Here is a 23,632-nt window from a genome sequence, read left to right as displayed (position 1 = left end):
AAACAACAAATAAGGTGAGAGTGGAAGTAGTTTGGAGTGGTAGGTTGTAACACATTGAACAATAAAGTGGTAGTTTTTACTGGCATTAAGTATAAAACAGGGAGACATGTAAGCTTTGTGGTCTGTATATGTGTGTGTGCACATGCATTTATATGTGTTATGGAAGATGTTTGTTACATAGGAAAGAAAGAACAGAATTGAGGTGAATAGTTTAATTAGGAGAGTACCATTATATCAGGCTTCCCTGGTGGCTCAGCAGTAAAGAATCCTGCAATGCAGGAGACACAGGTTGGAACCTGGGGTGGATAAGATTCCCCTGGAAGCGGGCATGGCTACCTACTCCAGTATTCTTGCCAGGAAAATTTCATGGAAAGAGGAGCCTGGTGGGATGTGGTCCATGGGGTAGCAAAGAGTCGGACATGACTGAAGCGACTAAGCCTGAATGCACACACTATGATATCATGATCCAAGTGAACTGTAATAGGATCTGCAATAGTTTATAGATGCAAGAAATACAAAAGGACAGGCCAGATGTGAGTAACATTGACTGGCATTGTGTGACTTTAAGGAACAAAAAATAGTAGTTGTAAATTGACCACATGTGAAGTTCAATTTACTAGAAAAGTGGTGGTATTCTTGACAGAAGTCAAATGGAGTTAAAAATTGCTGGGGGGCGGGGGCGAAGAGAATGCATGGTTTTTTGATGTGAAGAAACTGAGATAATGATGGAACATGCAAGTGGGTTATTTGGCATCCACTGAAGTAGATGACTGTAAATCAAGACAGAACTGAGGGTTTAGAATGTAGGTAAGACTCAGCTGCAGAAAAGTAATCATTAGTAGAGGGGCATGCAGGAAGGGTCCAAGGACCCTTATTTGTGATCAAGAGGGAAATGGAAGTCACAGAAGTAAAAGTAGTCAATACAAAGGGAGGCCTCAAAGCTCTGATGTCAGGGAAATCAAAGAGGATGTGTTTCTGGATGGACGAGCCAATCAACAGTACTGAACACGGCAGAAAACCCATACAGAGTTGAGAAGCAAACTAAAACATAGCATAATAATAAAAAATGTTTTCAAAAGTTTCATATTCTTGATTTTAAATAGTTCAACTTCCCACTTGACCACATTCTTGCTCCATTACTATCCTTCTCAGTTGTTACCAGACCTGGCTTAGATCCAGTTGGTTGGACTCCAGTTGAGTCCTTTCCATGCCTGCTGTTGCTTCCGCCAGTTGAAGAAAAGCAAGTTCTTGCCAAGCAAAGCAGGAAATTTTATTTATTGATTAAAGAAAGAGGAAGGGAAAGCTCCATGCTCTAACCATCCCTTCTTCCTGGGGGAGGCAGGTGAGAAAATGTCAAGGGGTTACGGGTGAGTATGTCATCAATTTGAGAAAGGGGTGGAAATTTCCAGAAATAACCAGAGCATGAGTAGTCCCTTGGGCCCTTTTGCGCACACTGTGTCTTGCCAAGTGCGGGTCCCCTCTTTGGGTGGAGATCTTAGTGTAATCATGAGGCAAAGGCAACGTTCTCACGCTTTGGGTCTCATCTACAGAGGTGCTGCTGTCGTGGTCTGGCTGGAGCCAGTTCAGGGCGGTGTGTTGCCATTTTAGCCCTTTCTGGTTCAGTCTGGTTCTTCGGTTTAACCTTAATTTATATTTAACAACTACAGCTGTGGTGGTTGGGAAAAAAGGTTAGTCTCTGCACAGGTATTAATAAAATCAGGAAATTAATAGGTCATTTCTGATATAAATCACTTGCTATCCCACATATGCTTTCTTTTAGCTGTTAACCATGTAAATGAAGGGCAGCTAGTCAATCCTTGATTTATTATGCTATTGTGAACCTGAAAATCATGCTGCTTGCTCAATTTAGTTAATTAAAAAAAAAAATCTAAGCTCAATTAACTAAAGTTCTCCTCCTTTCTTTCCCTTTAAATCTTGTTTTTGAGCTTTTTCATTTGCTCATCAGTATGGCTTTATTTTTAGCACGTTGGTGGATACTTAACCTCTCTTGAGCTAAAATGACTCTTGGTCTTGTAAACACAGATCTTTTAGGGGACAATGTGTCTTTTACTCAATAGTTAATAGATTAAAGGTAAATTGTAATAGTTTTCGTATTTCTTCAAAAGAGTCTGAAAAGCTGATTTTACTTTGAGGCCAAAAAATTACTGTAAAGCAAGTTTTGAGATAAAGTTACTAATTTTACTTGACTCTAAAAAAAGTATAAATTCTAGAGTATGAATTTTCTTAATTATCAGTGAACTGATGAATATATTTTTGGTAATTTAATAATTCTCTTTAATTCTTTTAATCCATAATTTTATCTTCAGTTTCTGTGTATGTTCATATATATACTTTTCAGCTCTTGCAAGCATCAGATGTATTTTAACCTGAGTTTTCATAATTATTCCTTTTCCAAATAAATATGGGTTATTTGAATATATAAAGCACAGATGCTTTGCAGTAATATATTAAATGGAAAAATAGTTTATAAGGTAATGAAATTGTTTAATAAAATGACTATAGTACAGGTTCTCATCTTTTTTAATATTTTTGATACCTCTCAATAAGGGTTTGCATGTGACACTTTTTTTTTCAATTCTTATAAAAATATATCAGTATGTAAGTTGGTACATATGCTGTACAAATGGTTTAAGTAATAAAGATACATGATTAATGGTTAATTTCTTTGTTAATATTTTTATTTTTTAAAATTTAAGTGTACCATGTAATATCCCTTTTATTTATTTTAAAGTTTCTTCTTGTCTTGATAAAATAGAAATATAGACTCACTATAGTACCATTTGCAATCTAAAGAGAAAAATATCTTTTAAATTAATGCCCTGGATTTACAGCATTTGCATAGTTCCACAGACAATAGAATCCTTTCCATGGCTGTTATGGACTGAATGTTTGTCCCTCTTAAATTTTGTGTGGTGAAGGGCTGACTCTCAATGTGATTGTAATTGGAGATGAGGCCTTCTCAGAACTGTGAGAAAGAAATGTCTCTGACATTCCTTAATAGCAGCCCAAGTTGACTAATACAGAGTCTTAAGTCAGAGTCTGTTCTGTGTTAAGAATTACGAGAGTAATATCAGATGTATAAATTAGGGTTCCTGTGTTTGAATTCTTAATCTTTTCTGAAAAACATTAAAAGTCATTTTTCAATTAGGGAGCACTTAAGTACCTAGTATGTGATGTGTGTTCTGTAAGTGAAGGAGAGTACACACTGGGCCTTGCAAATACAGAGAGCAGCTTCATGTAGAAGATCTTTGCTTGCTGAGTAGGAGAGTGCCATGATGAAGTTTTTTTAAGGTACATAAACTTTTATTTGTGTTACCTATGGGTTCAGTAGAAATAAATCAAGTTTCCCATGCAATGTAACTAGCGTGTGAAGGGGTTCATTTATTTCTTGTTGATGATTTTTTTTTCATTTTTTATAATTTTGTAACTTTTTACTTGTCTTTCTTAGGAAGGAATTGTAATGTGAGTTAACCTAAACATGTTGGGACCAAAGGTCTGTAAGTTATATATAGTTATATGTGTTATAAAATGATATGTACATTGCTATATACATGTACTGGATTTTAAAAATCTATGTTTGAATTTCATGACCCTCCCACACTGCCATTTTAATTTGTGTAGAGCATATTGCATTTTCAGACAAAGTGCCTTTGAAATTTCAGGCTTAGGGCAAGAATAACTTCAGGAACCAATGACTTGGTTTCATCTGGGAAACATCTCTACTTACCATCTCTTTACAGTTACCTTTTCACCTGTTTTCTTCATCTTTTTCTATATTCCTGTACTTTGGGACTTTATTCTATATTCCTGGAATTTGGGCTTCCCTGGTGGCTCAGATGGTAAAGAATCTGCCTGCAGTGTGGGAGACCTGGGTTTGATTCCTGGGTTGGGAAGATCTCCTGGAGAAGGGAAAGGCTACCCACTCCATATTCTTTCCTGGAGAATTCCATGGACAGAGGAGTCTGGCAGGCCCATGGGTTTGCAAAGAGTCAGAGGACTGAGCGACTTTCACTTTTGCTTGTTTTCTTCATCTTTTTCTATATTTATCCTTTAAAAAATGATTCCTATATATATATTCAAAATGAACAATACAAGAATATGAATACAGATTGGTTCAGTGGAGTCTAAAATCTAGATCCATCACATACTAATTGATATCATGTGTTAAGCAATTTCTGGATGCACAGTTCTAAGTTTTATATGTAATTTTATGTCATCCTCAAAATGATCTTATGGGGTAGGTACTATGACTAATCAACACTTTATAGTTGAAGAATTCAGTAGAGGGATAGAGAGTTTAAATAACCAGTGAAAAGCAATAGAGCTAAAATCTAAGCCCATTTAACCTCTAACACTGTGCATATTGTTTAGTAAATACTTAGCACAATTAAAGTTGTAAAACTCAAGACTGTTAGAGACTCCATCCTTCATCAATTATGTATTAATCATAATGAGTTAGTCATTGTGCATAAAGGAGAAAATATTCTTTGAATAGAGTTAATCAAATGAAAAATGTGGAAGATAAGTTATTTGGAAAGGTAGTACAATCTAAAGGAAAAGAAATCTGAGCCCGTACAAAGAATGAAAGTGCATTAAATATAGGAAAATCTAAGAGTTCTTGATTAGGACTGATTACCATGACTTTTCAAGGTTTTCAGACTTCAAGATTATTTATGTTGATCTCTTAAATGTGGGTATAAGATGCAAAATTGAGGCTGTGTTCTTTCTTGTACTCCCAAACCAGCTGGAGTTCTGAGCTTATCCAAGAACCAAAGGCACCTTTGTAAATTCTTAAGTTACTTACTTAAACTCTCCTTACACTATGATCAGTGATAGACTTGGAAGAGGGTGGGGTAATTGGCTGAGATTGGGGTTTATAAGCAAGAGACTGTTAAGCAAATGAAAAGTTCAGTTCTCAACTGCTGAACATTTGTTAGATTGTTACCTGGATGAAGCAAGAGATACTTAACAAAAGGATTAAGCAACAGTTATTTATTTTTCTGTTAACCAGGAGTATTTATTGAAGAAAAAAATGCTGCCACAATACATTTTATTTAAATTAACATAGTTATAGCAAATTATGAAAAAATGAAAGAAACAAGTTTTAAATTTTATTTACTTATTATTTATTTTTAACCTGGAAAAGTAGGAGACATTTATAAAGAACTTAGGATACATCATCAGAGACAAAATTTAAGCATAATTTAAATAAGACAAAATTTAATGAATTAATAAGTTCAGCCTGTAAATTGAAAATGTTGGTATATGTGTATTATGTTGTATATATGTATAATGGCTCAATTAAAGTAAATAATGACCAGTACTGAAGAGGAAATATTTGCTTATAATTTAAAATGCAAAGGATAGAGGGAGCTTGCTGTGCTGTGCTGTGCTGTGCTGTGTTTAGTCTCTCAGCCGCGTCTGACTCTTTGTGACCCCATGGACTGTAGCCCACCAGGCTCCTCTGTCCATGGAGAATCTCCAGGCAAGAATACTGAAGTGAGTTACTAGCCCTCCTTCAGGGAATATTCCCAACCCAGGGCTCAAACCCAGGTCTCCCGCATTGCAGGCCTATTCTTGACCATCTGAGCCACCATGGAAGCCTAAGAATACTGGAGTGGATAATCTATCTCTTCTCTAGCGGATCTTCCTGATCCAGGAATCGAACCAAGATGTCCTTCATTGCAGGTGGATTCTTTACCAGCTGAGCTACCAGGGAAGCCTGGAGAGAGCTTAATGGTGCATTAGGTTTGAATAATTGATACTGAGATGTAAAGCAAAGCTATGCTTTTATTTTTTATTTTTTTTAAATTTTATTTTATTTTCAAAGTTTACATTATTGTATTAGTTTTGCCAAATATCAAAATGAATCCGCCACAGGTATACATGTGTTCCCCATCCTGAACCCTCCTCCCTCCTCCCTCCCCATACCATCCCTCTGGGTCGTCCCAGTGCACTAGCCCCAAGCATCCAGTATCGTGCATTGAACCTGGACTGGCAACTCGTTTCATACATGATATTTTACATGTTTCAATGCCATTCTCCCAGATCTTCCCACCCTCTCCCTCTCCCACAGAGTCCATAAGACTGTTCTATACATCAGTGTCTCTTTTGCTGTCTTGTACATATGCTTTTAGAAAGAGAGTATATTGGCCAAATGACTTTCTGCAGTTGGAATTCAAGCTCTCAGCACTCAGTTCCAGTATTTGGGGGCCAAGACTTAGTGCTTTTATTTGTGAACTGAGGGCCTGTGATTGTAGTCAATAAGAGCTCCTTTTTGTGTTCTCTATGGTAGTAGTACAGAAGGCCACTTCTCAGATGCAGGATTCTAGTTTGTGTGTTGTGGCCTTCTATCTGCTTCCCAGAGAAGAATTGACAGACAGCACAGGGAAAACACATGCCTCTGATTTGATGTCATGTGCGAATCTGTCTCCTGATCATATTCTATCATTTCTTAACCTAAATAAAATTAGTGCAGTGAAATTCTCTCAAATTCTGTTTTTTTTTTTTTCCCTCTAGAATCACCAGTACATTTTTATTGGGTTACTGAAAATGATTGGGGAAGCCAAAAGCCAAATTCTTTGCATGGGAGAAAATCTTCCTTTATAAGTAATATGCCTTATTTCTGAAAGGGTTAATGGGTCTCTTAAACTGCTCAATTTATCCAGAGAGGGGACCCTGTGACCCTGTTAGGACTTGGCTTTGGTCATTTCTTAGGAAGAATGCAATTTAGAACTCTCCTGTATTATTCTGCCAGCTGCTTAGTTATTGATGATATTGACTTTTAGTTTCAAAAAGTCTTGCTTTGGAAAATTGTTTTTAACAGCTCTCAACCACTCATGTCTTGTATTTTTATTTTATATCACTTTTCATTTGGGATATTATTAAGTCAAATCCTTGGTAACCATTCTCCACAATCCAATTTATTTTTACCCAAGATCCATTGAATTCAACTCACTGCCTTTTTGCAAAAGGTTAACCCAATATTTCATGTTGTGTTATACTTTCTACTTATGCTGTGCAAAAGAAAAGTTACTGTGATAAGCAGCCAATAAATTGCATTCAGAATGTTTATTCTTAAAAGTTACATTACTGTGCCAACATAGATAAACATAATCATTTATCACAATATGAATTGTGGAAGTAAAAACTAAATGAAATACAGCCATCTTTCTTGCATATTATCTAGTTCTTTTTTTTCCCCTTTAAATGTTGGCCACAATAACTACTTTAAAAAACGTCATCTTCTTATTTATCAGCTTGAATTAATGTGTGAAATGACTAATGGTTCAAATAGGATAACTAAACAAACAAAATTGCTTCTGTTTCATGATAAAAAAATGTTTTCTTTTTTTTGTATATAAATAGGATTACTTATGTTTTCTATTGTTGGCTCATATTACTAAGGCTGCTTTGGAATTATTTAATCATGAGGAATATATTGTTTAAACCTCATAGATTTATTGTACATTTGTTGTCCAGAACACAGATATCTAAATTGATTGACTGAAGAAATATCATGTCTAACATATATAGCAATTACTAAAAGTAATCTTCATTTATGTTAGGCTAATAAAATAGGCCCCAATAATGTTTATTAGAATGAATGCAGTGTTCAGTGAAATTCACTGAATGTAGAATTTACTGTGTATTATTAATACTATTATTTAGTAACAGCTTTATTGAGATATAATTCACATACGGTACAGTTCACAAATATAGAGTGTAGAATTCAAAGACTTTTATTGTATTCATAGTTTGCTACTAAGACCGCAATCAATTTTCATCTACCCAAAGAAATCATATACCCTTCAGCATTCATGCTGCATTTGCCCCTAATCCTCCAGCCCCTGGCAACCACATCTACTTTCTGTCTCTATAGACTTCTCTATTTTGGACATTTTATGTAAGTGGAATAATACAGGATGTGGTATTTTGTAACTGACTCCTCTCAGCACAGTGTTTACTATGTGCATGTGTCTTGTTCATAAATTTCCCAAATTTCCTGTTACTGATATCTGTATTCATTCCATTATGGTTGGATAGCTGCTTTGTATGATTTTAACCTTTTTAAATTTATTAAGGTTTGTTTTATGGCCTAGCATCTGGTTTGTCACAGAGAATTTTTTGTGGACACTTGAGGCATGAAATTAAAAGATGCTTGCTCCTTGCAAAAAAAGCTATAACCAACCTAGACAGCATATTAAAAAGCAGAGACATTACTTTGCCAACAAAGGTCCGTCTAGTCAAAGCTATGGTTTTTCCAGTAGTCATGTATGGATGTGGGAGTTGGACTATAAAGAAAGCTGAGTGCTGAAGAATTGATGCTGTGCTGTCGGAGAAGACTTTTGAGAGTCCCTTGTACTGCAAGGACATCAAAGCAGTCAATCCTAAAGGAAATCAGTCCTGACTATTCATTGGAAGGACTGATGCTGAAGCTGAAGCTCCAATACTTTGGCCACCTGATGCAAAGAGCCAACTTATTACAAAAGACCCTGATGCTGGGAAAGATTGAAGGCAGGAGAAAAAGGAGACGACAGAGGATGAGATGGTTGCATGGCATCACTGACTGTATGGACATGAGTTTGAACAAACTCCGGGAGATGGTGAAGGAGGACAGGGAAGCCTGGGGTGCTGCAGTCTAGAGTCGTAAAGAGTCAGACGTGACTGAGCGACTCAACAACAACAAATTGTGTACCATATATCTTTAAGGCTGTGTTAATTTTTTGAAAAATATTTTTTGTCTTTGTCTTTTGGGACTGTATAATATCTCTTGAGTTCTCTTAAAGTTTGCTGATTCTTTCTTCTGCAAATTAAGATATACTATTGAGCCCTTCTAGTAAATTTTTTATTTCAGTTATTATAGTTTATTATCTCCAGAATTTAAAGAATAACTTTTATGTCTTTATGAGTATTCGCTGGTGAGATATTGTTACCATACCTTTCTTATAGTGGCTGCTTTGAAGTTTTTATTAAATGTTACACCTGAAACCTCTGAAAGGCAATGTCTGTGACCTGCTTTTGTTCTTTCATGGACCATATAATCCTGTTTCTTTGAATGTCTTGTTATTTTGTTTTAATGGAAAATGGAACATTTCAGATGATATAGCGATTCTGGATACTAATTTCCCTCTACCCCATCCCAGAGTGGGGGGCTGGTTGTTGTTAGCCTTTTGTTTAGTGATTTGGTGGACTGCTTTAGATATGTCTGTTTCCCTGATCTTTGATAGCACTCACATAGGGTGAGGGCTTCAGTAACTGTGGTATGACAGTGCTTTTAGTGGAACTCTCTGTGCCTTCTCTTTGGATTTCTTTGTTAAATGGTCCACCTCCGTTGGTATCACACCCAGTTCTTAGTCTCTGATTACTAGTTGATTGCTCTGTTGTTTTTGGCAATGCCTTGGGACATATTAATAAATTACTTGACAGTGTCATTCAGTTAAATTTGGGCTCTTTTGCAAGAGTAGTTTTTAGGTGAGTCTTTGAGATTTCTTGTGGCCATACAGGAGCCATTAGGTATTCTTTCTGGTAAACTGTCTGTCTTGTGATTTAGTTTATCGCTCTCCTGAAGCTACCTCCTTCCTCTTAATTGTCTGGCATTGAACTCTTTATTGTTTTTGAGAGTACCCTTAGGCTTGAACTTCCCATGTATTAATTTAAATGAAGTCAGTTCTTCTGTTTGTGTGACCTCTTTCTCTGGGAAAAAACCTCTGCCACAGCTCCAGATCTAGGGGTAGTTACAGTGGCCTGCATTTCTGGGAGCCACATTCCTGCTTTATGAGCAGGGCCCTGGTATAGGCAGTAACCTCTGATTTCAGTTGCTTCTCCTGGTTTGCTAACTCTAAGCCATGGGCGAGCTGAGATAATGGTGATCAGGATCCTGTTATGGGCCTGTTGCTCATGAGATAGAGCCTTTCTTCTGTGAGTGGGTATGGGAGAAGCAAGGAGCTCCTGACTTCTTAGCTGCACTTTCTGGTCTTTAGTTGCTGCATAGCTGGTAGACTGGGGAGAGGGGAGTAGGTATGCTAATATCCTGCCTTTCTTTGGGAGATACCTCAGTGTCACCTAGAGGGTGGGCGGAGGGTCAGCCCTCTATTCTTGGCTGTATTCACCAAGGTAGAATTTCTGTGTGCTTAACTGGGAGCCTGGAGGAGGGAGACAAGACTGCACTTCAAATGCCACAGACCTTTGCCATTCTTACCAAGTTTTAGTAGGTTTTTTTCAATAACAATTTTTTCATTTGCTCTTTAACTATAATAATTTCTGGAGACTTCAAAGGATTCTTATTTTTATTAATTTTTATCAGTTATATTGTTCTATTAGGTAGTTGATCTGCAGAGGTCCTCATTCATTCATTCTGGAAGAGTCCCAGTGGTCATGTTTCAAAGCAGACAGGCCTTTTGAATTAATTATTTCTTCAGTTATTCAGGTGCTGCTTTACACATGTGTTTAAAATGTTTTCTATTCTATTTTATACCTCAAAAAGTCACAATAAAATGTAGACTCCATCTTTGGTTAAATTCACATGTAAGCCCAACACTCAGAAGAACTGAATTCTGATTCAATCCCTTCCACATATTAATTGTGAGATCTTGAGCAGGTTACTTAATCACCCTGAATTTATTTCCACATCCAAAATTTTGAGATAACAGTAGCTATTTGTACATTAAATAATACATGTGAAAGCAGTTGGTAAAATTCTGAAAACTTAGTGGAGATTGTTATTTCTAGTTTAAATCAAATCTGTAATGAAGTGCCTGCCTCTTTTCATTCTTATTTAAGAATACTATTTATAAAATTTATCTTAAAGTCAACTGTTATATTTTACATGTTTTTGAACTCCTTCATGTTATCATAAATAAATATTTGTATAAAGTGAACTGGGATATCACCTAGTAAATGATTTCTTTAGATAAGTTTGTTGTGGAATTACAATAGTATAAGGGGAAAACAACATTTTTAATATACATCTTTGGAGTATGTGTGTGGAATCTTAAAATTTGATTTTTTATAATCCCAGGATACTTATGCTTATATTTTGTCTATGCTATCTTCAGAGTATCCTGGCTTTAAATCCTCGAACACAGTCTCGTGCAACTCTGCGTTCCACTTTGGCCAAGAAATTAGACAAGAAACATTGGAAAAGAAATCCTGATAAGAACTGCTTTGTAAGTACGACTGATGCATGGTTTCATGCTGAAAATTATCTAATTCTATACTGTAAGACATGATTTTATATATAGAAATATAATTAAATATGTGTAAAATACAGCAGTAGTTTTTTCATATTTAAATATTTTATATTTGAATCTTCTAAAAAATGTGATTAATTTTGCTTCTTAAAAAATATTTTGAAATAGTTTAAAATCATATAAATTTAGTTTGTGCCAAATTTTATTTTTTGAAAATGAATAAAAACCTCTTAAAATAATTTTATAATAACACAATGATATGGAAGAGTTTCCAAATTTCAGATATAATTCAACTGAAGAAGGGTATACTAGTATACACAAACTGTTGTTAAATATTCTTTTGGAGAACATATAAACATTAAGTGTTCAATATGAACATCTTGTATTTCCAGATGAGGTGCAGGTGGAAAAATCTGTGATTACTAACTGCTAGAATATTATATAATTGGGTCCATGAAATCATTATAGGGCTGGGATTATTAGGCTATAAATGAGGATTAAGTAAGTACAACTTTGAAGGCAATATTTAATATGCCATTTTATGAGGTATAAATATTTGTTAAGAAAACAACTTCCTTTTCACCTGATTTCCAAAATTAATTTCTCTAAGGGCTTCTTTGGTGGCTCAGATGGTAAAAGAGTTCACCTGCAATGCAGGAGACCTGGGTTCAATCCCTGGGTTGAGAAGATCCTCTGGAGAAAGAAATGGCAACCCACTCCAGTATTCTTGCCTGCAGAATTCCATGGACAAATGAGCCTGGTGTGCTACAGTCCATGGGGTTGCAAAGAGTTGGAGAAAAATTAATTTCTCCAACATTAATTTTCTCCAAGTGATTAGTGAACCAATTAATAAGTATAAACTTATTTAAGATTAGCTCTTTTGATACTTTGTGTATATGTTCTTTTTAATACAATGATTTTAGTTTATTTTTATGTACTTCTTAACTACATATAAACTCTTTTAGGATAGGAATTGAGGGTATCTGTATATGTACATTTGTATTTATCTGATTTTTAATTCTTCTGTCAATGGCCAACTAGCAAAGTTTTTTGAATTAAAAAAGAGAGAAATACAGGGAAACAACATGATTTGCGATGATAACACAGCCACTTAACTAGAAGATTTGGATTTCTAATTCAGTTTTCCTTGCTCCACTTCTGTGAGCTTTGCGTTCTACCATGACATTTCTCGTAGAGGTCTCTGGAAGGACACTAGTGTGCTCCAAATTAGATCAAGGAATGAATCAACTATCAGTTGTGATCCTGTATAATGATATAAACAATTGAAGGACACTGAAAAAAGAATCATGTAATTTTCAAACTTAGAAATCCTTTAATGATTATCAAGTCACTCTCATTTTAAATGTGTGAGAACTATGATCCAGATAAATTAAACTCTCTAGGGTTTCCCCTTAATAGATTATTATAGAGATACCAAGGGAACATTTTATGCAAAGATGGGCTCAATAAAGGACAGGTATGGTAGGGACCTAATGGAAGCAGAAGATATTAAGAAGAGGTGGCAAGAATACACAGAAGAACAAAAAGGATCTTCATGACCCAGATAATCACGATGGTGTGATCACTCACCTGGAGCCAGACATCCTGGAATGTGAAGTCAAGTGGGCCTTAGTAAGCATCACTACAAACAAAGCTAGTGGAGGTGATGGAATTCCAGTTGAGCTATTTCAAATCCTGAAAGATGATGCTGTGAAAGTGCTACACTCAATATGCCAGCAAATTTGGAAAACTCAGCAGTGGCCACAGGACCGGAAAAGGTCAGTTTTCATTCCAATCCCAAAGAAAGGCAATGTCAAAGAATGCTCAAACTACCACACAATTGCACTCATCTCACACGCTAGTAAAGTGATGCTCAAAATTCTCCAAGCCAGGCTTCAGCAATATATGAATCGTGAACTTCTAGATGTTCAAGCTAGTTTTAGAAAAGGCAGAGGAACCAGAGATCAAATTGCCAACATCTGCTGGATCATCGAAAAAGCAAGAGAGTTCCAGAAAAGCATCTATTTCTGCTTTATTGACTATGCCAAAGTCTTTGACTGTGTGGATCACAATAAACTGTGGAAAATTCTGAAAGAGATGGGAATACCAGACCACCTGACCTGCCTCCTGAAAAATCTATATGCAGGTCAGGAAGCAACAGTTAGAATTGGATATGGAACAACAGACTGGTTCCAAATAGGAAAAGGAGTACATCAAAGCTGTATATTGTCACCCTGCTTATTTAACTTCTATGCAGAGTACATCATGAGAAACGCTGGGCTGGAGGAAGCACAAGCTGGAATCAAGATTGCTGGAGGAAGTATCAATAACCTCAGAACTGCAGATGATACCAACCCTATGGCAGAAAGTGAAGAAGAACAGAAGAGCCTCTTGATGAAAGAAGAGAGTCAAAAAGTTGGCTTAAAGCTCAACATTCAGAAAACGAAGATCATGGCATCTGGTCCCATCACTTCATGGGAAATAGATGGGGAAACATTGGAAACAGTGGCTGACTTTATTTTTCTGGGCTCCAAAAGCACTGCAGATGGTGATTGCAGCCATGAAATTAAAAGACGCTTACTCCTTGGAAGGAAAGTTATGACCAACCAACCTAGATAGCATATTAAAAAGCAGAGACTCTACTTTGCCAACAAAGTTGTCAAGGCTATGGTTTTTCCTGTGGTCATGTATGAATGTGAGAGTTGAACTATAAAGAAAGCTGAGCACCAAAAAATTGATGCTTTTGAACTGTGATATTGGAGAATAGTCTTGAGAGTCCCTTGGCCTGCAAGGGGATACAACCAGTCCATCCTAAAGGAGATCAGTCCTGAGTGTTCATTGGAAGGACTGATGTTGAAGCTGAAACTCCAATACTTTGGCCACCTCATGCGAAGATCTTACTCATTTGAAAAGACCCTGTTTCTGGGAAAGATTGAGGGCAGGAGGATAAGGGGACGATAGAGAGTGAGATGGTTAGATGGCATCATCGCCTCAGTGGACATAAGTTTGGGTGGACTCTGGGAGTTTGTGATGGACAGGGAGGCCTTCCATACTGTGGTTCATAGGGTTGCAAATACAAAGAGTAGGACATAACAGCGACTGAACTGAACTGAAACTGTTTATTTAGAAGGGGAGACATTCACCATTATTATTGTTGTTGTTTTTATTATTCTTATTTTATGAAAAATTAGTATTTTCATTCCATAATGTTAGCTTATAAATTGTCTCATATTTTCATTTTTTTTTTTGGTAATTGACAAGAATACAATAAAATAGGTCTTCCGCATTAAATACATATTGGCACAGATTTCTAGGAAAGCAGTTTAACAGTGTCTTTGTCAGTATCTTTGACTATATTTGTTAATACGTGCTGTTATAAAAAAGTACCTCAGACTGGGTGGCTTGATGAAGTTTATTTTCTCCATGTTCTGGGTGCTAGGAATCTGAGATCAAGGTGTCAGTATGGTTGATTTCTTCTGAGGCATCTCTCTTGATGATAGGTGGCTGCCTTTTCACTCTCTTCTCATGGTCTTCCCCCTGTACGTGTCCAGATACCCTCTTATAATGACACCAATATATCAGATAAGAGCCATTCTGATGACCTCATTTTAATTTATTTACCTCTTTTAAGACTGACTCCAAATACAGTTACATTCTGAGATACTGGGGTTTAAGCCTTCGATAAATGAATCTGAGGGGATTCAGTCCATAAGAATACCTTTAAATTATCAAACACTTAAACCTAGTAATTCATCTTTTAGTAAACTATCATAAGGAGCAAGTAAGGAATGTAGGTAAATAATTAAATAGAAAGAAGATTATCCTAATACTGTTTATTTGTAGAGAAAAATATGGGTGGGAAAATGTGGGTTATAGCTAAGTACTTAGGGCAGATCTATTCCGTAGTAAATTGTGCAGCCATTAAATTACTATTTTTAAATAAAATTACTTTTGAAGTAATTAATAATCTGAAAAAGACATAATTTATATTATTAATTTATGGACAAGGTACAGAACAACACGATATTTCAGAATGGTTGTTATAGTTTTACAGAACCACACCTATACACATATTCATACAAAAAAATGAAATGTAAATATTAATTGTATTTGTTTTCTTAGCACTTTTGTATATTTTAGATTTGCTATAATAGCAAGTGTTAGAGGAAAAATGAAAGTTTTAAAGATATGTTAGTATTATCTCAATTATAAGATCAGATTTATTGCTGTGGATATATACTTGAAAACCCTATGTATTAACTGTATATACTGTATTAACAAAGAACAGTAAAATATGTTTCCAAAGAGGGAATATGGAACTACAGTTGAAAGTTACCCTCATTGTTGTTAAAGACTGTTGTTCTTCTCCTTTTCATTACTATTCTCTTTGTTTTCCATGAAGAATTGAATAAAAGTATTACCACACGATATGATTTATTTTTTAATTTATAAATTTTCATACTTGAGTTTTATAATTACACATCTAAATTAAAAAATATGCATAAAACAAATATGAGAAGATTCTCTAAGGTGTAGAGAAGGCTAATTAGGAATATGGAACCTGAAACAAGAAAGAGTGATGAATTCCCTGGGTTTTTTTTTTTTCTGCATATATCTTGAAGCCTCGGAGCCAAAGAAGTTAGAAAACCAGAAATGTTAGCTGATACAGACACACACACATACACACCTCAACAAAAGTCTGCTCTTTCTAGCCAAAATATGAAGAAATGAACAGTTTCTTTTCTGTTCATAACAAGATGAAAGACTTTTAGATAGTAACTGCTATACTCTAGCTGAATACAGCAACAACAAAACAAATGTGACCTCATCCCAATGTATTCATAAACGCTGAGCTGGGAGCCTGGACTTTAGTCCTGTGATGAGATAATGAGATGCTCCAACCCCTCTGCTTGGTGAAAGAGAAGGGAGTCAGGACTTTCATGCTCACTAGCCACCTGGTAACCAAGGCAGCCCACATCCCAGACCACTGAATTTCTACCCTTATCAAGAAGAGAAGAAACAGGATGAGGCTGAAAAATACCCCAAAGGGATATAACAGGTGAAAACTCCCTAAATTTAGCAAGAGACACAAACCTACAGATTCAAAAACCTCTGTGAAACACGAGGGGAATCCATATTAAGACGTATCATAATTAAATTTCTGAGAACTAAATACAAAAACAGTATCTTGAAAGAAGCCAGCTTGTTTCCCTTAAGGCAAGGGCTGCTCCTATGGGCAGTCGTGCTCCAGATCCTTGCCCTGTGGCTCTAAGACTAGACACTATCACTGGCCCGTCCTTGATCAGTGTTTCCTTTTCTATCCTGCTTCATCCCTCCTGTATTGTTATTTCCTGAAGAGCACTCACTCCATAAATCACATGTTTCAAATTCTGCTTTTAGGGAAAAGTGAAAAGTGAAAGTTGCTCAGTCGTGTCAGACTCTTTGAGACCCCATGGACTATACAGTCCATGGAATTCTCCAGGCCAGAATACTGGAGTGGGTACCTTTCCCTTCTCCAGGGGATCTTCCCAACACACGGTCCAAACCCAGGTCTCCCACACTGCAGGCGGACTCTTTACCAGCTGAGCCACCAGGGAAGCCCAAGAATACTGGAGTGGGTAGCCTATCCCTTTTCCAAGGGTTCCCCACCCAGGAATCAAACCGGGGTCTCCTGCATCGCAGGCAGATTCTTTACCAACTGAGCTACAAGGGAAGCCTTTGCTAACTGAAGAACCAAACCTTGCTGTTAAGTAGCAGCAGCGCTTAACATAGGCAGTCACTTTCTCCTTCCTGCATTTTTTTTTTTTTATACTTCCCTTCCAGGACCTCAAACTCCTTTTTTCTTCTTTCCTCATTGGTGTCTTCTCAGCTTCTTTGTTGGCTCTTCCTCATCTTCTCACCACTAAATATTAGAGCACCCAGGGTTCAGATCATTCTGTCTCTCTTTAAAGACTCAGTAAGTTGTTGATCACATTCTCTCTCCTCATTTTAAATACCATTTATAGACTGATGGTTCCTGCATTTATATCTCTTGCCTGGACTACTTTCTTTAATTCTAGACTTCTGTAACCAAGTGCCTAATGAATGTGTGTGTGCGCTGAGTTGCTCAGTCATGTCTGACTCTCTGCTGCAATCCCATGGACTGCAGCCTATAGACTCCTCTGTCCATGGGATTTCCCAGGCAACAATACTGGAATGGGTTGTCATTTCCTTCTCCAGGGGATCTTACCAGCCCCTGGGTCTAGTGAAAACCTTCACTTAAATCCCTAACTGGCATTTCAGTGTTCACATGTTGAAAATCCAAATTACGATCTTACATTCAAGATCTATTGTTTCTGGAGTCATCTCTATCCACCACTTTCTGAGAGCAAAATATTGAGTCCTAAATTTTATTTGTCTCACCTCCCATACTTAATTAGAAGATCCGTTTGGATATACCTTCAGTTATATTAATAGCTAGAATCTGATTATTTCTCATCACTTCCACTATTTCCTGCCTTTCTAAACCATCATCATTATTTTTCATCTGGATTATTTTAATTGGTTTGTAATGGTTGCCATGCTTATGCCCTTTCCTGGTAGAGTATCTTTATAATAATACACCTGAGAAATCCTTTTAATATTCCTGTACTCAGAAACTTTCAGTGATTTTTCCAGCTTACTTGGGAGTTTGCAGAGTTTCCTTTGTACACCTCAGCAAGGCTTTCTCCGGCCACTCGTTTAAAACTCTAGCCTGCCACCATACTAAGCTCTCCTTAGACTTTGCTTAATTTTTTTTCATGGTACCCATCACTGATATACTGTTTTATTATTCACTGATTTGTTTATTGTCAGTTTTTTCCTACTAGCATATGAAATCCAGGTGGGCATGGATTGCTATGTTTTGTTCATTATATATTTTGTTTCATAAGCTGTGTCCCCAGCATCATGAACCCTTGGTGCTCACTAAAGATGTTACATAGTCTTCACATGCTGGATGTAAGGATCACATATATTTTTGGTATATGGTTTCCAGACTACTGCTGCATATTGTGTTTGATTTTAATCATGATCTAAATGAACAACCCAGATTTGTTTCTTCATTTTACTGACTATGCTGAAAATATTAAATTATTTACTTAAACTCGTTAAAATTACTTAGTTTTGTAACCATATTTGGAATTCTGGTCATCTGAATCTTGTGTGCCTTTTCCAGTGCATTACCTCCTTAGAAAACACGAATAAGATTATTAGAAAATAGATACTTCAAAGTTAAGGAAAATGCAAATTGTAATGGTTGTCGCCATCGCATTGAAGGAGTCTTACAGCATTTATGAAGGCAGCTAAAGAGGTCATTTTGAGCCAACTCCCTGACTATCGAATGTAAAAGCTTGACATGTTTGTGTTTATTTTGTTTTATTTTCTAATAATTTTGCATTAACTTTACAATTTTCTATTTTGATTTGACTCAGATAATCACTGCCTTATTATTCTTAGCAAATCTGCATCGGGGTCATGGTTTGGGTTTATTTGAGTAGAGTTCTCTCTCTTTCTCTTTCTTTCTTTCCACTTTGGCCCTTGAAACAACCATATGTGAGGCACTGTAGTAATGCCACTCAAAGGTAAATAAAATATGCAAAACAATTAGTCTAAAATTGTTTATTAAATTAAATCACATTTAGTTTTAATAAACAAATATTTGTTTGCAGGCTTTATAGAAATTCTGAAATTCTTTACCCAGGAATTTCTTTCCTTGCCAAGTTAATACGATTCTAGTGATAATTAGAAATTCTGAATTCAGTAGGGGATTTAAACTGGCAAATGTGTTTTTACTGGTTAATGAAGCACAAAGCAGTTATTTCCAGTATCTGTTAAGCAGGTGTTCCATAACTGCTGTTTATTTTTGCCTTTTTTTTAAAGTGTTGAACTGTCCTAATTACATAAATATTTTGTACTCCTTTTCCATTAGCAATTTTTAAAGACCAGAAAATGTTACAAACCAGAAAATTTATCCTGGATGAAAATAAAAAGGAAAGACAATTAAAGACAATCAATTATTTGACATGATTTTGGAAATTTTAGCTAATTTATTTTAAATTCATGGCATGTAGTAGGTGCTCAAATTGAAATAATAAAAATAAGAATAAACTGTAATATATATTAAGAATTTACTGAGTAGTTGTAGTTCAAAGTGCTTTTTGTGAAGTAACCCATTTAAGCCTCAGAACCACCCATACTATATTTTATCTTCATTCATAGATGAAGGAAGCTTAAGAAACCTGTCTAAGAGTCCACAGCTAAGAGGCTGAACTTATGCAGTATGGTACCAGAGCTCTGTAAGCAGACTTTTAAAAATAATTAGATAAAAATAAATCATTGCCCTTTTTTCTTCTAGGAAGTAACTTAAGTAACATATAAGTTTTGATAACCACTTTTTTTTTTCCCCTTCACAGTCTTAGTTACTGCTTTGTTTCTTCATTTATTGCTTGTTTACAGTGGGCCAGGCATGGTACCACTTAGAACTCTGGAATGAAGATGAACGTGATACAGGCCCTTCCAAGAAGGTTTCATGTTTTTTTGGAAGAAAATAGAAATATTAATATGTAGTACTCTTTCAAAGGATGAACCATGAAGGAACTTTAATTACCAGTGTGAATTGGTCAGATTTGCCTTGAGATGTATCAGTCTATAACTTTCAGTGTGGAAGCTGGCTTCAATGTGGAAGGGGTGAAGCAGGGTCTCTGAGACTAATGTGGAAGCCTGGAAGACAAAATCATGAGGACCAGGGACAGTGGGTATGTAGGAGAGAGGACTAGCTTGAATATAGTTTGGAGGTGTCCTAGTCTGTTTGGGCTACTATAACAGAAATATCACAGACTAGGTGGCTTAAACAATAAACATTTATTTCTCATATTTCTGGATTCTGGGAAGTTTAAGGTCAAGACACTAGAAGATTTAATATCTGCTGAGGGCCTGCTTCCTCATTCATAGATGGATTTTTGCTGTGTATTCTCATGGCAGAAGGGATGAGAGAGCTCTCTGAAGCCTCTTTTGTAAAGGCACTAATCCCCTCTATGAGGGTTCCACCCTCATGAGCTAAACACCTCCCAAAGGCTGCACCTTCTAACACCATCACACTGAGGTTTAGGTTTTCAGTATGCAAATTTTGAGGGGACACCAATATTTGGTCCATAACAGGACATAAGTATGATTTGGGAGTTGACTTTATGTGTGTATTTTGTTGTGTATAGGATAAATTGAGAGAAATCTTGAATTCAGTTTGAGATCTTTTGAGTTTCTTGTACCTGTGGGACATCCTGTTTAGTCTAAAGCTTGTAGCTAAGTAAAGGGGTCAGGAATGCAGATGAAGAGTTTTCAATAATCAGAATACAAGTGGGTAATTAAAAGCCTGTGGGTAGAGTTACCCACGAAGAGTATGTAGAATGGGAAGCGTGTGGAGTTTAGACTTTGGGGGCTTCTCCCAGGAATTAGGGAGAGGCGAGTTAGGCATTGGCTTCAGGTGAAAAATGTAAAAGAGGCACCGAAAGACTCAGTAATCAAGGTAAATAATACAAACATATAAATCATACAAAATGTATAAATGATGCAAGGATATATAAAACACATATATGGAAGCACATGCATGCATGCTAAGTGGCTTCAGTCATGTGCAACTCTTTGCGACCCTATGGATTATAGCCTGCCAGTCTTCTCTCTCCATGGGCCTCTCCAGGTAAGAATACTGGAGTGGTTTGCCATGCCCTCCTCCAGAGGATCTTCCAGACCCAGGGATCAAACCCACGTTTCTTACATCTCCTGCGTTGGCAGGCAGCTTCTTTACTGCTAGTGCCACCTGAGAAGCCATATGGGAGCACATTTCTTTCCTTTTGCCTCAGTCTCCAGAGTGGCTCAGCTTGGCACTGATAACCAGACAAGGGCAGGCAGATGAGAATTTAGCCAAGAAGCCCTGTAATGGGTGAGGTGAGGAACACCGAGCATGGTGAGAGAGTTCTTACAGGAAGCAGGGGTCAATGTGCTTTTCCTGTGTAATCCCTGATTAGTCAATGTGGTTATTTTTTTGTACTTTGGAAATTAGCCTTCTATCTTATCTGCTGAGTCCATTTTTCCATCTCAATTTTATGTGACTATTAAGAGATGAAATCCAAGTAGTTAATAAAGTTATTTGTTAGCTAATCTCTTTCAGAAAGTGAAGGTGGAAGCTTGAATCCCCAGCTCTGTTAAACGACAGGGGGTGCAGGTCCCAATATTGTTATAATTGTTTTTATTTACTCACTGAATCGTGCCCTCCTCTTTTGTGACCCCATGGACTGTATTGCCTGCCAGGTTCCTCTCTCCATGGGATTCTCCAGGCAAGAATACTGGAACGGGTTGCCATTTCCTCCTGCAGGGGATCTTCCTGACCCAGGGATCGAATTTGCGTCTCCTGCACTGGCAGGTGGATTCTTTACCACTGAGTCACCTGAGAAGCCCTAGGTCCCTATATTGGTACATATCAAATTCACAATACGACTTTTTATTTTTAATCTCCAAAATTTAATGAGCTCATGATTCATAGTGAGAAAGCAATCTGATTCTGTCCTGGCTTCTTCTTAAACCATAGTTTGAAACAACTTCTCAAGCTTGAGCTTGCTTTTCTGATTGCTGACAATAGCTTTCTTCCCCAAATAGACTCAGTGCCTGAAGGAGTTTCTGGAATAAAGAAGTAACTGAAACCAAGATTCTTTGCGACTTAATGCCTTCTTCAGTAGGTGAAAAATACATTGTTTATGTGGAGAGTAGAAATATCAGACTAGAAACGCGGGCGTGCAAGAAATAAAACCTTTATTTTTCTGTAACTAAACTTCATTTTTTTTTTTTTTTCATTTTTGTTTTGAGCTTCTCTCAGAGTGGAAGTTCAGTCACTGTCACTCTTAGAATTCTCTTTTCTGTCTTCATGGCCCTCCCCCTTCCCGCATTTCTCTGAGCTAATACCTGAGTTTCTGAGTAATTGGTGCCAAGTGTGGTAGGTGATCTGGGGCCAGCTGATGCTTCATAATATCTTTCTGCTAATAACGATCATGGGGAATGTGGAATCATCCTTTACTCCCATTTATCAAGTCCCTTCCTGTCCCTTACCTCTCTTCTACTTTGAAGTCACTCTTGAACACATGACAGTCATTCTTAAGTTCTTCTCAACATTGGGGCTTGGAGAACTTCACGGTTCAGTTGCCTCTTCCCAGGGCTTCATCTAGTGAGTAACAGGTTCTCAAGCTCGTGATTTATATGTACCTTGCTAGAGTTTGTCATTCCCCCTGTGCAGCCTGAGGAACTGATCTTCTTTCTCTGGATCTGACAATATTTCTGGACTCATCTCTTTCCTTTTGATCCTCATTTTGTTTCTCCATTCTTAAAATACTTACATAGCTTAGATGCAAAGGTAGGCGTGGAGGATAAAGTTTGCTTTTAACTAATCACACATATCCTCCTAAACCCACACTGTGAATCACCCAAGTTCTTCCAGTTTCCTTGAAAACTTGACTTCTGAAATTTGAAGTCTCATAGTAAATCTCTTTGTGCCAGTGCTTTCTGCACTTGCCTTCTTCCCTTTAAGAAATGAAAATCAGTGGCCTAGTTGCCTAACATGTATCAACTTTAGAAGGAAGGAAACAAAGTTACATTAAAACATCCCTTATCCCACAGAGTCTGATTTTGAATTTAGATTTAACAGAATTGATGATTATCTCCCATCCTTCATCCAGCAGAGTCTCAAATGAGATCTGTTGTTATGGGAAGATAAGGTAGGTTAAGTTCCTACTCTGGGTCAGAAAGACTATGAAATAAGGGTTCTTAGCCTGATCCTTACTGTGGGTCAGTCTAACTAAGACTAAGTGACTAAGAAAGAGGCCAGGGAAAGCTTTTCAGAACCCTGTGTTGGGAAGCTGAGACGGTACTTGCAGGACTGTGAGAGTGAGTGTCTCCTTAAATTTTGTGACATAGACACCTCACTTACATCACCATAGTACTGGCCCTGAAAGGAGCTGCCAACCAAAGGGCTTCCACAGTCCTAGAGGTACCAGCCAGCCTGGGACACAGGAATGTCCTCATGAGTGTTTAAACTTGGGTAGCAACTGCCAACCTGCAGCAGGGACTCAGATGGATTTAATGGCACAAGTAGACCCAGAACTCCTGGCTGGCTCACTGAGGGGCTTCCCTGGTCATTACATTCATTTCCCAGTAATGCTACTGTATATAGTATGCATTTTGGTGGTTTTTTTTTTTTTGAAATTATTAATCTGGTATGGTTTTACCATACCAGATTAATAATATAAATATATTTTAAGAACTTTTCTCCTGATGAATTACTGTGTTGAGAACATTGTAATGAATTAGAAAAATAGATTTGTTTTTAAATGATGTATTTTAACTGATCTTTATTGGAC

General features: G+C 36.8%; 1 protein-coding gene across 1 annotated transcript in view; it reads left to right on the top strand.

The window, feature by feature from the left end:
• Nucleotides 1-23,632, top strand: part of DPYD (dihydropyrimidine dehydrogenase) — a 927,694-nt gene that overhangs the window by 27,774 nt on the left and 876,288 nt on the right. Inside the window, exon 2 of the mRNA XM_086391370.1 lies at nucleotides 11,079-11,189. Within this exon, the coding sequence (XP_086247496.1) occupies nucleotides 11,079-11,189 (111 nt within the window). The remainder of the gene's footprint in view (nucleotides 1-11,078; nucleotides 11,190-23,632) is intronic.

The sequence above is a fragment of the Bos grunniens genome, chromosome 3 (genome assembly GCF_055505025.1).
Source record: "Bos grunniens cultivar Pamir isolate PY7600 chromosome 3, Bosgru_T2T1.0, whole genome shotgun sequence".
Lineage (NCBI taxonomy): Eukaryota > Metazoa > Chordata > Mammalia > Artiodactyla > Bovidae > Bos > Bos grunniens.
This window is presented reverse-complemented; position numbering and strand designations above follow the sequence as displayed.